Genomic DNA, 15233 nt, shown 5'->3' on the forward strand with positions numbered 1-15233 from the left:
ACACACACACACGCACACACACACACACACACACACACACACACGCACACACACACACACACACGCACACACACACACACACACACACACACACACACACACACACACACACACACACACACACACATACACACACACACACACACACACACACAAGCACACACACACACACACACACAAGCACACACACAAATTAAAAGTGCCGAATGTGTGTGTGTGTGCGCTGGCTGGGGGTCGGGGTTGACTTGACTTGACTGGCGGTGTGGGTCGTGGTCCTTGGAGAAAAGAGTGTGAGCGTTGGCTGGATTTGTTCAAAGGAGGGGGTTGAGTTGGGTTGGACCCGGGGCCTGGCGATGGTGGGTCGGGGGTGATCCTTGAACGAAAGGCTCAGCATGGCGAACAGCAGAGTTGAGGATGCCAAGGTGGGTGGTCGACTTCTTTTCTTAACATGGCCGGGGCGGGTCATGCCGCATGAAATACGGTCACGAGCTGATGGCTGCATTGTTTCAACTGCGGTCTGTTTCATGGTGGTTGATTGGTTGGTACAGGAGTGCCCGGGTTGCGACGGTATCTCCAACCCGCCGAATGCAACTCCCATTGAGGATCTAGAGGAACTCAAACAGGTAGGTGGCGGCACAGGTTGCACAGGATGCACGAGCTGTTTTATCAGATCCAGTGGGGGAGAGTTTCACGGGGGGTCTTCTCTTTCCGGGGCTTACATGACCTTTCTTTGCTCGCTGTCGCTGCACCGCTACGTCCGAGTCAGCCTGCCCGAGACAGGCGCATCTTCTATTCCAAAATCAAGCTCTTTAATAAGTTTATCATCAAGAAAGGCGTAGGTCGCCAAAACCGACGCCTCGAGCTTCTCATAGAACACTCCTCCACTTGACGCATGCCCCCAACTGATCCATCTTTCTGTCGAAACCCCAATTAGGACTTCTGTATCGTCAAATATTTGGCCGACGATGGGGCTGGTTTGCGATGCGCGAGGCATCAGCTACGCACAGATGAAGCAGTTGTGCGCATTAGCGAAATGTGGCGTTGTTCAAAACACAGCACGCAGGTCGCCGCGGTGAGGCTCATCCAACCTTGCTCTCTTAGCCGGCATCTCATCCTGGTCGCCTCGAACTTTTCTTCCCTTCTTTTGATCTGACTCGCTCGTGGGCTGCCGTCATCAGGTGGAATGGCTATATTACCAGTCGGAGCTTCCAAAGTGGGCTCGGCGAACAGACCCGGCAAGGTCAATGGAGCTCAATGACATGGCTCTTTTTCGTCAAGATTGGCAAGAGGCCGACCGCATTTCTCTCTATGCCATCTTAGACCGGTTCGTGCTTGGATTTGGCTTCCAAGCCTTTGCTCTGGCTAGCCTGCTTGCATCATTTGGCCCCCCATGCCACCCGATACCTCACTGGGCTCTCCACGCTATACCATCACCACCCTGCTGTGGTGCCACCAAAACTCGTTTGCACGACTCTATGCTTAGCTGCGTCACAGAGACACACTACGCCAAGAGTTGGGGCGGACAGCCTCGGCATTCAACCCCCAAACACAAATTTCGCGAGGTATGCCTGTTATTGCGGTGCTTCATGTCTGTCTCGTTCCTTACGTTGGTGGACCAGCAAGACTCAGCATTTCTCTTGGGTCATTCGATTTTATGCAGGTGACATACATGGCGGAAGTCAATGCTCGACGCCGCCATGTGCAGCCGTGCGGACCCATCAAGCTTCATTTCGCTTTTCGGCGTGCCATTGATGAATTCTTTCACGGCAGGCCCGTTGAGGGGGATGACCAAGCGCAGAGCAGCGATGATGCTGACAGCCCTTTGGCTGTGCAGCGACGCGATTCGACTCGCAATTGTGTTGTCAAGCCTGCTGTTTCAAGGCAACAGCACGGCAATGTCTTGCTGCTGTCGTCCGATTCCGAGTCTGAGTCCAATGCCCCACAAGTCAGGCCGGCCCCTTCAGCCCATCCCGTCGCGCCTGTGTCCACATCTGCAGCTGTGGATCCCATGGACTCTGATCAGCGCTCGGCAAGCTTGTCAGTGCCATGCGCAGTCGCATTGGTTCCTTCCAAGCTCGGTGACCTTGAAACCCTGATCTCACAGCTCCTTGATGACGAGCTTGAATCTGAGACCGAGCAAAAGGCTAGTCACGAACCCAAAGTGAGCCGGCTAGTGCTTGATCTTGCTCGCCGAAAGAAGCTGCAGCCGCGCAGTCAAACTTCAAGGCGTGACACTCCCAGGAGCCGTGTTTCGGAGGAGAGCGGTCGTGCGTCGCTACGGCTGGATATGGATTCTTTGCCCGACGCGCCAGGTGCGGCTGCTTCGACGCTGCCATCTGTCAATGGCGTCCAACTCCCATCCATAGAGGTGCACACTGGGGCATCTTCAAAGCTGGATGCCGATGACTCGGAGGCAGATAGCGAGCATGACAGCGACGATGCCATGCTTGAGTTTGGCGAGATTGATGAGCCTGAGGCCATGACGCTCTGAGAGCGTTGCTTTGTATTGGTTCACTTGAAAAGCATACGGATCATGTCAATTCTGATGAACTTGAAATTACATTAGCCATTTCTTCACTGTGCCAAGTCTTGTTGACATCTGATTGTTCTTGTAGACACGGAATGACCGAAGAGAAGAAGATGTATTTCAAATGTCGCTCAAACAAGGAGCGCATACAGAGGTGGTGAAGAAACAAGATCGATCATATCCACGAGGCTCACGTGGAAATGGAATCAAAAAGCCAAGCGCTTGGTAGATTCAAAACACAGCTCGTCCTACGACCTGAGGAAGGCACACGAGCGAAGGACTGGGGCAAAGGTTCTACGTGTGTGCTGGGGGCCCATCAGACCCAAGCCAGGCACGCTTCAGACTCGAGAAATACTAACAGGGAAGAACTGCAAGACAAGGAAAAACAGACAAACACAAAAAAAAAAAGGAAAGAAGAAAGAGAGAGAGAGAGAGAGAGAGAGAGAGAGAGAGAGAGGGAAGAGAGAGAGAGAGAGAGAGAGAGGGAAGAGAGGGAGAGAGAGAGAGAGAGAGAGAGGAAAAGAAAACACAAAAGAAACGATCCCACTCGGGATCAGAGCAAAGTAAACATGCAAGCGTATGCTAGGATGATTCATCACGCGACAGGGCCATCCTGAACAGCAGATGGCTCATGTCAATTGTTTCTTGCCCGCAGGCTTTGTCAGGGGTGAAGACTGGGATTGCTTGCCTCCTTTGCTGGCACCAGACAGAGCCGATGAGCTCTGCTTGGCTGGCCTTTTCGTTTGACGAACCTCGGATGCGTGCGATTCGGCTGCCACGGCGGCAAGCGCTTGTAGCTTAGCCTGATGGAGCCAAACACAAAAGAGGAAAAAAAATGTGGGGTGAGTTTGCATCCAGGCATTTGGCCGCAAACCACTGAAGGGGAGCGGGCTACATACGACAGAGGCATCGGGGCCAAAGTCGGGGGCATGTTCTTGACGGTGCTTCAGTCCATCCAAAAGCTGATCCTGAATTTCCGCATCGTGGGTCAGTTGCGGGGCCTTGGGCATGCTGCTTGGCTTGCTTTGAGAGGAAGCCTGAGCAAAGTCGACACGGAAAGGCGCATTTTTCTTGCGCGCAGGAGCGCCATTGTTGGTGCCTCCGTCGCTTGCCGAAGCAGAGCCCGGAGCGGAGGCCACGCTAGCACCTCGTTTGGCCGGGTTGCGCTGGGCGGCAGCCAGTGGTTTGGCACTGGACATGGCATTGGAGAGTTGATGGCTCATGAGCGCAGCATTGGGCAGTAGCGAGGGACGGCCTGCTAAATTGGAGAACATGGAGAGGTAGCTTGGCGAGAAGACGCCCGGGGACTCGGAAAGAAAGTGGACCAAGTCCACGCCGGGACTGGGCAAGGAGGTGTTGGCGTTTACGAAATGGGTGGGTGTTGACAGGGAATCAGAGGTAGGGGGTGCCACGACAGGGACACCGGTCAGTACTGGGATGGGTGTCCGCACCGTGGTAGGTTGCATCACATCGTTGAGGGGCGCAGGACGCTGAAGCTTCCGACGAGCAGGCTTGGCGGCGGCATTATTCGTATTGGCCATGGTAGCACCCAAATTAGCAAGCGTCGCGGCAGCAGCCGCAGCTGTGGCTCGAGTCGCCATGTTGAGAGCTTCAGCAGGCTTGTTATTTGAGGTTGCGACTGCTTTGGAAGTGGCGGTCTGAGCGTCCGGTTCTGGAGTGCGCTTTTTTTGTGGTCGGCCACGCTTGGCTCTACATGCATGGCACGCGCCATGAAGTGAGCTCAGTGCAGCACGGCAAAATTGACACGAGAGGAAGGGGTGGCTTGGGCGAGATAATGCAAAACCAGGAAACTCACTTGCGATCGTGCGTTTTGCGATGGCGATTGAGAATGGAGCGCTGTGAAAAATTGCGCTTGCAGATCTCGCAAGTGTAGGGTTTCTCTATCCACGGGCGATTCCGCAAAGGTGAGGCGGGCAGGATACGTCAACTGAGCCCCCAAAAAAATTGAGCACTGACCTCCGGTATGGGTGCGGTTATGAGTTACCAGGTTGCCCTGCTCACGAAAAGCAGCACCACATTTTTCACACTTGTAGGGTTTTTCTACACGAAGATGACAGGATCAGAGGTGGTGTGCAGTCAACAGGGACCCAGTAAAACAGCGGGAAGGAAAGCAAAAGTTGAAGCAGGCAGAAAAGATGGACGTACCGTCATTATGTATACGCATGTGGCGAATGAGGGAGCCCTGTTGAGTAAAGCGGAGCCCACAGTTGGCGACTTGACAGGCAAAGGGCTTTTCACCCGTGTGGATGCGCTCATGCACAACGCAATCCCGTTTGCGCTTGAAATGTTTGTTGCAACCCGGATAGCTACGGAAAAGAGGTTCACGGCAGCAGCAGCAGCAGCACACGTAAGGGCATAACGGGAGGGATGGGGCAGAACGGCGGGGGTGGAAGAGCTCAGCAAGGCAGGGGTGGCCACGAGGCTGATGAACGTACGAACAAGTCACCCCCAGGTCTTCAGACATGGTGGCGGTTGATGGTGGCCGACTGGCGGTAGAATTGTGCCGAGGCGCCTGGGCCGCAACCACTCTGGAGGAAGAGGATGGGTTGAGTTGGCCAGTTTCGGAGAGAATAGTATGCAGCAGGGCCTTCTCGGGCCCTAGCGAAGCGGCACTTGAGGCTGGATGTGAAGATCGCCCGGGCCGGCTTGTGCGAGCAGCCGGCTGTCGGGCAACGTTGAGGAGGAGGGAGGCAGCTGTATCTGGCTGTGTATCGAGCATTGTCTACTTGCATGGATGTGGTACGACAGGGGAACAGGGCATAAGGAGACAAAAACGATGTTAGCGGTTTGTCAGAGGAAGGGGTGGGGGAGCGCAGAGGCATGCAAGGGTGGGCGGGAGCTTGAAGAGGTATGGGAGGGCGGGAACGTCACACCTGAGACCCACAAAAGTGGACACGACACACCGCAATAAGTTCACCCTGTCTAGCAAGGGTTCAGCCCTGGAGTGTGAGAAACAGGAACAAGCAGGCAGTGAGTCATCCAGTTGCCATACCCTGTCCGGTCCTTTCGAGATGGCGGAGGTCCGCAAACTCAAGAGGTACCACAGTTTAAAAAAAAAAAGGAAAAAGGAAAAATGAAACAAAAAACCTCAGGACCAAGAGGATCAAGCCGGTCTTCTGTTCCCACAGGCATTGGCACGCACGCTCAATCTAATGCCTTGAGACCACAAACAGCCCGCAACGGAAAAAGCGACCGAGCGACCGAGCGACCGAGCGAGAGAGAAAAAACGGCTGGCCGTTAGGCTGAACTGTCGAGCAAGCGCAGCTGCCAAGAGTTGCCTGTACCTGCTATTCACGAGGCTACCGAGGCCAAACAAAGTCTTCTCAGTCCCTCGCAGCAGTAGCCAGTTCTATCTTGCACCCTCCCGGTGCATCAACACGTCTCTGAACTCAGCACCAGACAGGAAGCCGCCGCCGTCTCGTCTGTGAAAAAAAAAAAAAAAGAGAGAGAGAGAGAGAGCGAGAGAGAGAGAGAGAGCATTGGCCGAATCTCTTTGCAGACTCGGACCAACGGAAAGTCAAGCGAAAATAAGCTTCTGATTGGGAGACTGGGAGACTCGACCCATGTGCCAAGGAATTCCTTACGTGTGTGTTGGGAAATGAGTGAGAGAGGGCCTCGGCTACGTGTGTGATTTGGGCTAGGGTGGAGTTTGCATGGGAAACAAGATGTTGTGTGTGCGCCTGAAAAAGAAGCACAGGCAACGCACATGGATGGGAATATGCTGGATATTTGTGAGGTTGGAGAGGGTGTTTTTAGATGGAAGATGATACGAAAATTTACAAAGCGAAATTCGGGTTTGTCAGACAAATCACGCTAGCTCAAGGGGCTGGGCATGCTATTGCTTGGGGGTCTTGGGCTCGGTGCCGGTGCGCTTCTGTTGGTCGAGGCGCTCGACGGCCTTGCGCTTGGCTTCGGCTACCAGCGGCTGCAAACGCTTTTCCCTGGGGAGACGGGTCATTCATTGAGATGAGGATGGACGAGTGGCGGCTTTCGTCTCATGGTGAGAGCTGCATCAGCGTTCACATACCGGGCCAGGCTGCGCATGAGCTCCAAAATAAAGGGGATGTAATTGTGCTTGCGGCGGCGGTTCTCGTCCTGTCACACATTGAAGGATTGGTGAAGCTTACAGAGGAGCTAAAGAAACTCAGCCTCCCGGCTGGAGCTTCAGGTTGCAGGCTTTTGTCCTTGAGGCAGTGCCAACCAGTGACTTTCGTACCTTCCAGTTCTGACGCTTGGCGTGCTCTTGCTGAAGCTGAGCCTCAAATTCCGCGGCCTTGGCCTGCCATTCGGCTGCCTCGGGCGACGCCTCCGGCAAGGACAATGCCATGGACTCGGCATTCTCCTTCTCCTCCTCGAGGGCTTCTCGTCGATCGCGGCACACAGCCATGAGGTTGAAGCGAATCTCCGTGGACGTGTACCGCTCAATCCGCTTCTGCAGTACCGGCACAACCGTCTCCACCCATTCTTCGCCCACCGGTCCTAACACGTTTCGCCAAAGGTAAAATGAACATTGATAGACATAGACAGCAAGAGGGAAAAAAACAGCAACACATGACACATACAAACAAGACGAGAGCATGACAAAAGGAAGAGGGGATGCATGGTCGCTGCACAGGCTCGACAGACCGTGATCGATTGGACCGCGTTGTAGTCCATCCAGCTCGTACAGGCGACCGCCATGGGGTACATAAGCGATAAAATGATACACGTCGTCATCCTTGTCCGCCACCTTCTCTTCCATTGTGAAAGTCTCTATGGCAAGATGCACCCGCAAATTCACACACACACATGATATCCCACGGCTCAAATCACGGCCATCAAGGGCACTGAGCATTGGGTACCGGGCGGCGAACCTTGACGCGAGAAGCTGTTGTGGACAGTGCGTAGTTCTTCGCTGTTGCTGATGGCCAGGCCGGCCGTCTCCGGATCCAACTCATTGGCAAATGATTTGAAGCCAGTCAAATGTTCACCTGGCACAGAACAGACCACGAGCAGCGCACGAACAGCAGTGAACATGAGGATTGGTGTCAGCGAGCATGGTTCACCTTGCAGCAATTGTCGATGGGAAACAAGCAAGTGTCAAGGTTCCAGCAGCAGTACGCGAACCGAGCTCAATGTCCGGAGCGTTGAGGAGAATGGACAGGATGGCCTGAGTGGCGCAGGCATTGTTGATGACTTGGTGCGCAAAAAATAGGCCGGGGATCTTGTAGTCGATGGGTTGCGTCTCCGACTTGTGCGCCTCTGTTAGCACAACGAGCACCCCGCAGAAACCAAATCGTGGCAAATAAGAGCGTATCCAAGTCGTTCAGGCCCCAAGGCTACCAGACTGGTGCGAGTGACTTGACGCACCAGGCGTAAACTTGAAGAGAAACACTAAACCGTAGACGGGTCTGGATAGGGGCAGCCGTTATTGCGAGTCAGATTGGCCGCCAGCTCGTGTGTCGCTTTGTCGTGGTAAGCACAAAGCACACAAGGGGAACCAAATACAGCCCAAGGCGGTGTGGACAAGTGACGTGGAAGCAGGATCACATACGCCAGCTGCTTGAGCGCGTCCACGTCCAAAGCCCAAAGTTCCTCGACTTGCACACCCTTGACGCCTGTGGGGACAGCCGGCCACCATGAGAGCAGCGCAAATCCAGTCCCCGGAACACTCGCGCAAGCTCAACCGCCCGAACACGACAACGTGTAAACACGTACCAACGCCCTCGATAAGGTCCGTGAAGACGCCAGGGTCACTCTCCATCAAGCACCAACGACCAGCCATCGCGGCCAGTTCCTCAATCTCTTGAGCACACCCACTCTACTTCCAAGGCTCCAAGCTAACCCCGAATGCAACAATCTCACCGTGTCACTCTTTCACCCCAAGCCACGGGGCAGAGCCACAAGGGGCGCGCGACACCCAGAGCCAAGCGCTCCCGCCTCACCTCAAGTTCGTGGAGGCCGTCGTCGTTGTGCCACTGAAGCTTTTGAACTGACACTCTAGCATCAACATCTCGATATCCTGCTGCATTAACTTAATCTGACATTAAAGAATCTGACTCTGTTCCTCTTCCTCGACGCGTCGTAAAGTATAGATTTTGCTTCATTACCTTCAGAAACATATTATCTGACAATTATTGTCAGACAAATGGGCCGTGAGCAACTGGAGCCATTTTTTTCATTTTTCAATTTTTTTTTCTTTTTCGCGGTCGCGACGCTCAGAGAAACGGAAGCGTCGGAAGCCACGACACAGCGACAGCAGTAGAGCCCGCAGCCCGCAGCCGTAGGAGCCGTGGGAGCACAAAGCTACTAGTGACACACAGCTGCTGGCACACAAGTGGCGTGAATTTTGTATGAAAACGGGGCTTTAGAGTTGCTGGGAGAGTTTTGCCTCCGTTCATTCATCTCTCATGTTTTCACGAGGGAGTGGCTTTATCAGCGACGTGATCGTGCGGCTTTCTGGTTCCAGCAGTACACTGCCTCGCACGGTCTCTACGTACACACCTCGGCAGGGTCGCATTGCACGGCTGCGACGTGGGGAGTCATCAGGCGGACTCTGGCAGAGTCGACGCGCCCTTCGAGCGACTACGACAGCAGCGCTACTGGCCTTGACCACGGCCTCCTGTCCCGCAGCCATGGCACACGCTGCACACCACATTGCCCGGGCTTATCCGCCTCACGGGCGCTTGGCCTCCTTTTGTGCGGGAGGCGAGTCAGTGGGTGAGGCTGCGTGCGAAGGGGATGAGTATCGCGATTTTGCTTTCACGCCACTGCTTCCTACCCGCCTTTACACGGCAGCCCAGGTGAATTGAGCTTGTGTCGTGGTGCACCCTGTCATCGCGGCAAAGCTCTGTGAAACAGAACTCTTTTTTCTTCATTCTCTTCATTCCCTCTTATTAAACTGATTGCCACCCGCCACCGCCCTCTGCGGCTTCTGTCTGGCAGGTGCGCGATAATGAAGCGCGGGCTGCCAAGGAGATGAACATCAGCATGCCTGATCTGATGCATCGGGCCGGCTCGGCCGCCTATGAACTTTTGACCTTTGTACGTGGCCAGGCCTTGCTGCCAAAGGATTCTGTCGCTTAGCGCCCACCCTGATCTTTCTTCAATCCGTTTCACGTCCTGCCTCACCCCTCTGTTTTTGTCATCAGGCACGACGTGAAGCTCGGCACATTACCCTACTCATTGGCAAGGGAAACAACGGAGGGGATGCTTACATTGTCGGTCAGCGAGCCCTCGAAAACGGGCTCACCGTTCATGCCGCTCAGGTGTGTTGGCAATTCTTTTGCTGCAGAGGAGAAGCGAAGAAGCATCACCATGCACAAGACGAAACGATTGAGGCTCTAGACAAAACAGTCACAACAGCCAAGGGAAAAACGAAAAAGTAGAGGAGGGGTGGTAGTGTGGGGATGCTTGGTCCTTTGGCTGCTCTTACTTGTATTTTGCCTGAAGGTGGGCGATCCGGAGAAGCTCAAGGGAGATGCTCTCAACGCGTACAAGCGCTTTGTTGAGCTGGGTGGCGTCGTCCAGCCCTTGGATGAACATTTCGTCATCCCCTCAGAAACCCAGGCCATTGTTGATGGCCTCTTTGGCATTGGCCTTGATCGCGATATTGCTCCCGGACCTTTTCGACGGGCCATTGAACAAGCTAATGCACACCCATCAGCTCTACGTTTGGCCATTGATATACCCAGTGGCATCCTGGCTGACACGGGAAAGGTATGCTTGGTTCGTGTGCTGGTGTAAGAGTCCTTGGATTGGGTTCTGGAGGCGGCATGCTGGCTCCATCAAGGGTTTGTGTTGATTGGAAAGTGGAAAGGAAGAGATGATACCCGAGTGAAAAGAAAAGGGAAATAATATCATAGGCTTTGAGTGCAACCGGTGGGCACCCCGATCAATTTCCTGAAGGTCAACATGCCATCAACACTCACGGGACCTCGGCCTCACCCTGATGTTCAGGTTGCTGGAGTGGCCTTCCAGGCCGATGTCACGGTCACGTTTATTGCGTGCAAGAAGGGTCTGTTGACGGCCAAGGCTCCCGACTATGTGGGGCGGCTGTATTATGCGCCTTTGGATGTGCGCCAAGCCTTTGAGAATCTCGTCACTTGCACGATTGAACGAGTGAGCTATCAGTCCCTCCTCCGCGACGACCGCCTCCTGGCTCTCAGACCAATGACTGCGCACAAGGGCTCTTTTGGAAAGGTCAGGCCAACGCAATGCTGTATGTCCTGAAGCCTACCTATTGTTTTGTCAGTTATTCACCCAGTTGTTGGGTTGGGGGCGTTTGAACTGTGGCAGGCCATCCTCGTGGGTGGATACAAGGGCATGCCAGGTGCCATCCGTATGGCCGGCGAAGCATGCCAGCGCGTTGGTGCAGGTTTGTATTGATGGACCTGAACCGCACCACGTTTGGGCTACTACCCTAAAGCCAAGCGCAACGCTTCTGGCCGAAGGCCCACGTACTGATGACGTTTCTCATGATGCTTTCTTAACCCGCATCCAGGCTTGGTGCGTGTCGTCACGCACACTCAAAGCTTGGCACCCGTAGCCATTGGCCGCCCTGAGCTCATGGTCGAGGGGCTCGATGAAGAGGTGCGGCACCCCCTCCCGTCTGTAAGGTCGAAGCTGCGTGGAGTATGCCATGGTCCTCTTGTAGCTTGTACTCATCTGGTTGCGGGCTTCGTGCGCTTGTGAAGTTGAACAAGGAAGCTGTATCGTCGCTCCTGCAGTGGGCATCCGTGCTTGCCGTAGGGCCAGGTCTTGGCCAACAGGCCTGGGGGCAAAACTTGCTTCGAATGGTTGGTCTTTATTTGCAAAGCCGCATTCTCAGTGCACGTGATGCATTTCACGTCGCTCTCCAATCTAGAACTGGATCAGAGGGGATTGAATGACCTGTTGTTTGTGCCCGTACTTTCAGGTGTTGGCGCAATCGGATCGACCGGTGGTGCTGGATGCCGATGCACTCAATCTGCTGGCGGACCGTGTTGTGTCTGAGCCATCGCGCACCAATTGGGTGCTGACTCCACACCCAGGCGAGGCAGCTCGGCTGCTGGGCGTGAGCACTTCGGAGGTAACCAAGCTTTCTTATCACCATGCCAAAGCGTTGCGCGCCCCCCTTTTTTGTGTTGGGGATGCTGCGGATGTCATGCTGCAGGTGGAATGGTGGGGTAGACTGCGGTTCAAGCCACGTGTCGTGAAAATCAGCACTCATATTTATGGTTATCCATGGCCATGGCCATGGCCATGATTGTCGCGCTTTCCAGGTTGAACAGGACCGCTTTGCAGCGGCCCGCCAACTCCAAATACGCTACGGGGGCGTGATTTTGCTCAAGGTGCGGCCCGTGAGGGATGACTGCAGGCTGTTTCCGTTTTACATTTTGTTTCAGTGTCTGTGCTGGCTGGATCGTCACGAGTGAGCCACTCTTTTTTTTTTTCTTTTTTTTTTTCTGCCTCGTAGGGGTCTGGGACCATTGTGGACGATGGTTCCTTGGTGTCGGTGGTGTCCGATGGCAATCCAGGCATGGGTTCCGGGGGCATGGGGGACACGCTCACGGGCATCATTACAGGTATGGATCGAGACACGAGGGCGTATCGAATTGGCAACCTGGTTCTTGGTCGACCTTGTGCCTCATTGCCCGCTTGAATGTGCTTAGGCTTGTTAGCGCAGGGTTTGTCGCCCTCCGAGGCTGCGCGGGTTGGCGCTGCTCTACATGCGCGGGCAGCCGATGAAGTGGCCAGCACATACGGCGAGCGAGGCATGTTGGCCACTGATCTTCTCGAGCCCCTCCGCCACCTCGTCAATCCCGTTCGCCGCGTCCGACTTCAAACCGACGCCTAAGCTCGCATTTTGTGTGTGTGTGTGTGTGTGTGTGTGTGTGTGTGTGTGTGTGTGTGTGTGTGTGTGTGTCGCAATTGTCAGATAAAAAGTGCGTGACATCATTACACATGCAGTTTATGAGAGAAACGTGTGGTTGCCGTCTCTTGTTCTGATGACGCGCGCGCACGATCAAGAGGGTCGTTCTCGTTCTCGTCCATCGGTGGCAGGAAGGGCAGGCTTGGGAGAATCATAAGAGACGGGGGGCTGCGGGGATAGGGGGTGCGGTGGCAACATCCGACTCGCTCGGTAGGAACGGGGCGACGAGGTGGGAGATGTACAGCGGAAAGTCGTTGCACCTGGCCGAGTCTTGGAGCCCTTGAGGAGTAATCTGGGATCCTCTTGACAAGTCAAGAAAACGCCCGTGCGTGGCATTGTGACAACTTCCACATGGGGGGGGGGGGGGGAACGCGCTTGACCATGCTCCCCTTCCCCCACATCTCCCTTCCACCCACCCCCATTGCTCCTTCCGCTCAGCCGTCCCGATGAGACGATGCGTGGCGGAGGCTACGAAAAAGATGACACCTTGCAAAGTCGATCAGTGTTTGCCTGCTGCCACTGGAGGGCTACGAAACACCTCCTCGCTCACGCCCGCGTCTGAATCACCAACAGCGGCATTTTGGGATCGCAGGCACTCTCATCTCGCACAATCGAACGAGTCTTGCGACTGCAGCCACCGTATGTTTGTTTCTCGAGCTAGCGCCAATGGTTTAAAGGCACAGCCACCAGAAGAGGATACGAGAGAAGCGTAGTCTTTTCGTACGCGTGGCCAACACATCAAGAAAAGCCTCCAAGCGGTCCACCAGAAACGTCCACCACTTGATGTTGCCAAGGCCTAGCCTTGCCCATGCTTGAGGAAATCACCATGATCGGCTCGCAACGCAGCTTGGATTGCCCACAAGAAAGCGCCCAGTTGGTGTTGTCTGCCATTTCATCTCGTGTTTGGTATCCACCCCCACCCGCTCAAGACACTTGCCGCGCCTCCACGCTACCCTCGCACATCCGAGAGAGAGCGAGCAGGCCCGAGCAAAGGTGGCATTTTTCACTGCCTGCGGCCAACTCTAGACTCAGACCAGACCCCACCACCGTCTGGCTCCGTCCAGTCGTTTGACCTCTGCCACCAGTTGTTGCTGCTTCACGCATTGTATCTACCGTCGCGGTTGTGTCGAAGCATCCCCGACCGTACACCATGGCTTTTGTGTCCGTGCGTCGGAACGACTACCGTTATCGCCTGGGAACCATTCTCAGCGCAGCCACCGCGCTCTTTCTCTTGACGCTCGGCCTACTCCTCATGCTGATTGCTCTTGGTTCCGACGTCTGGTCCAAGCAACGCATTGAGATTGATGGGTTTGAGGATGTGGTTGCCACTCGTGGTCTCTGGACGGCCAGCCTGCAAAACAACTACGGCGCCGAAGTTTGGGTCTACTATTACAAGGAGGATGTCAATGGTACGTTGGACTTGGCATGGCCAACTGACAAACGTGCTCTCTCAAATTTTTCTCGATAAAAAGTTCTGTACCACTCATTCTCGGCATTGCTGTAGGCTTTGAAATGGACCCCTTCTGTGGCTCCTCAGCTGCCTCGTCCTTTTATCTTCAATACCTGCCGGTTCTGACGACCGATTTCCAGTCTGGCAACAACTATCTGCCCCCTGGTGTTTGCTGTGGCACGGGCACCGTCTTTGATGCCGACCGCAGCGATGAGACGAACGACTGGTGTGACCTGGTGAGTGACCACTCCCGCTCTCCACGCTCATGTTTCGCACCGAGCAGCTGCTCAGTCGTCTCCGGCCGTGTTCTCATTTTACTTGGCCTACCGTTTCTTGTTTGCCGATAGCGCGACGCAACTCGCGGTCTCAGCATTGCCTCTGTTGTCTTCATCGGCCTGGCCTTCCTGAGCATGTTCTTGGCCCGCTTGACGTTTGGTCCCATGATTTTCCTCAGCTTGATTGGCGGTGCGTGCTTGATCGCGAGTGTCTGGCTCGTCGCTTTTGCCATGGCCGCGTAGCTGGCCTTTAGTAAAGCAACTGCCATTTCATGACGCCCCTGCTTGATTTCATCCCGCTCGCGCAGCTATTCTGGGCATCGCTGCAACGATCGTCTTTGGTGTGGTAAGTCAGCGTCTCCTAAATCCGATAGACAGCAATTTTTGAGAAAGGCGAAACTCGCCGTCGCTCTACCCATGCTGGCTCATTCGATATACTGCGTTCCCCCGGCACTATAGTGGCTCCACCGCGAGGAGGATGATGTGGAGGATCAACAATTCGACTCTGTGGCGGACGTCGACGCTGCCTATTCCTACGGGCTTTTCATCGTCGGTAAGCAGTAGCTCCTTGTTTGACACACCCGTCCTGTTTTACTTTTTGCAAACCCTGAGCTCACACGGTGTGTTTCAAACAGGCTGGCTGCTGCCTCTGTTGGCTTCCATCTTCCTCATTTTCTCCGAGATTTTCCGCCGCAAGGATCGTCGTGACTCGGTTGCTGTGCCCCCGGTCGCTGTGCCCCCTCAACCCGCCCAGCCCCAATTTGCCCAGCACCCAGGCCGCTACCATCCCAATGAGGTTGTTGTTGTGCCTCCCAACGAGGCCAACAACCATACAACTGGCCAGAACTTCACCCCCGGCCGCAATCATCCCCGCGAGGAGCAGCTCCTGGCTGGTGACGGCGCTGGCACGAACAACAACTTGCCCGTTGGAGGTCAACCCACAACACATGCCAACCCCGTCCAGCAGGCCGCTCATGATCCCAGCCTCGCTGCCCATCCCGGGCGCTACGCGCCCACGGCGACCCCTGCGCGAGCGGACAACGTCTAACTTTTCTTTGCTCCTTGCAA

General features: G+C 54.9%; 4 protein-coding genes across 4 annotated transcripts; 3 read left to right on the plus strand and 1 right to left on the minus strand.

The window, feature by feature from the left end:
- Positions 1-392: 392 nt before the first annotated feature.
- Positions 393-2491, plus strand: MONBRDRAFT_9349 (uncharacterized protein; the record flags this gene model as incomplete). The annotated part of the gene is made up of 4 exons (XM_001746976.1): positions 393-422; positions 549-623; positions 1179-1562; positions 1661-2491. The coding sequence occupies 4 exons, from the start codon at positions 393-395 to the stop codon at positions 2489-2491; spliced, it is 1320 nt and encodes a 439-aa protein (XP_001747028.1).
- A 3828-nt stretch (positions 2492-6319) lies between these two features.
- Positions 6320-8497, minus strand: MONBRDRAFT_32982 (uncharacterized protein). Its single transcript, XM_001747103.1, has 10 exons — positions 8473-8497; positions 8246-8367; positions 8082-8145; positions 7898-7938; positions 7655-7789; positions 7402-7518; positions 7175-7300; positions 6765-7027; positions 6576-6643; positions 6320-6489 (listed from the first exon to the last, which is right to left on the minus strand). The coding sequence occupies exons 2-10, from the start codon at positions 8310-8312 to the stop codon at positions 6384-6386; spliced, it is 987 nt and encodes a 328-aa protein (XP_001747155.1). The 5' UTR covers positions 8313-8367; positions 8473-8497; the 3' UTR covers positions 6320-6383.
- Positions 8498-9162: 665 nt separating this feature from the next.
- On the plus strand, positions 9163-12365 carry MONBRDRAFT_26614 (uncharacterized protein; the record flags this gene model as incomplete). The annotated part of the gene is made up of 11 exons (XM_001746977.1): positions 9163-9330; positions 9473-9571; positions 9679-9795; positions 9980-10246; positions 10487-10729; positions 10826-10904; positions 11031-11119; positions 11445-11597; positions 11791-11859; positions 11985-12093; positions 12181-12365. 11 exons carry the CDS (start codon positions 9163-9165, stop codon positions 12363-12365), a joined length of 1578 nt encoding a protein of 525 aa, XP_001747029.1.
- A 1225-nt stretch (positions 12366-13590) lies between these two features.
- MONBRDRAFT_26615 (uncharacterized protein) lies at positions 13591-15213 on the plus strand (the record flags this gene model as incomplete). The annotated part of the gene is made up of 6 exons (XM_001746978.1): positions 13591-13849; positions 13945-14126; positions 14238-14355; positions 14474-14511; positions 14625-14718; positions 14801-15213. The coding sequence occupies 6 exons, from the start codon at positions 13591-13593 to the stop codon at positions 15211-15213; spliced, it is 1104 nt and encodes a 367-aa protein (XP_001747030.1).
- Between the last annotated feature and the right edge of the window lie 20 nt (positions 15214-15233).

Source organism: Monosiga brevicollis, genomic scaffold (assembly GCF_000002865.3).
Source record: "Monosiga brevicollis MX1 MONBRscaffold_15 genomic scaffold, whole genome shotgun sequence".
Taxonomy (NCBI): domain Eukaryota; class Choanoflagellata; order Craspedida; family Salpingoecidae; genus Monosiga; species Monosiga brevicollis.

What these genes read in the sequence shown, in the direction of transcription:
- MONBRDRAFT_32982 (XM_001747103.1), bottom strand. Translation starts at nt 8,312, where the DNA reads ATGGCTGGTCGTTGGTGCTTGATGGAGAGTGACCCTGGCGTCTTCACG. An exon ending in TCTCTTCAAGTTTACGCCTG is followed by an intron (nt 7,790 to 7,897) that starts GTGCGTCAAGTC and finishes TTGTGCTAACAG; the next exon opens with AGGCGCACAAGTCGGAGACG. An exon ending in CTCATGCGCAGCCTGGCCCG is followed by an intron (nt 6,490 to 6,575) that starts GTATGTGAACGC and finishes CCGTCTCCCCAG; the next exon opens with GGAAAAGCGTTTGCAGCCGC.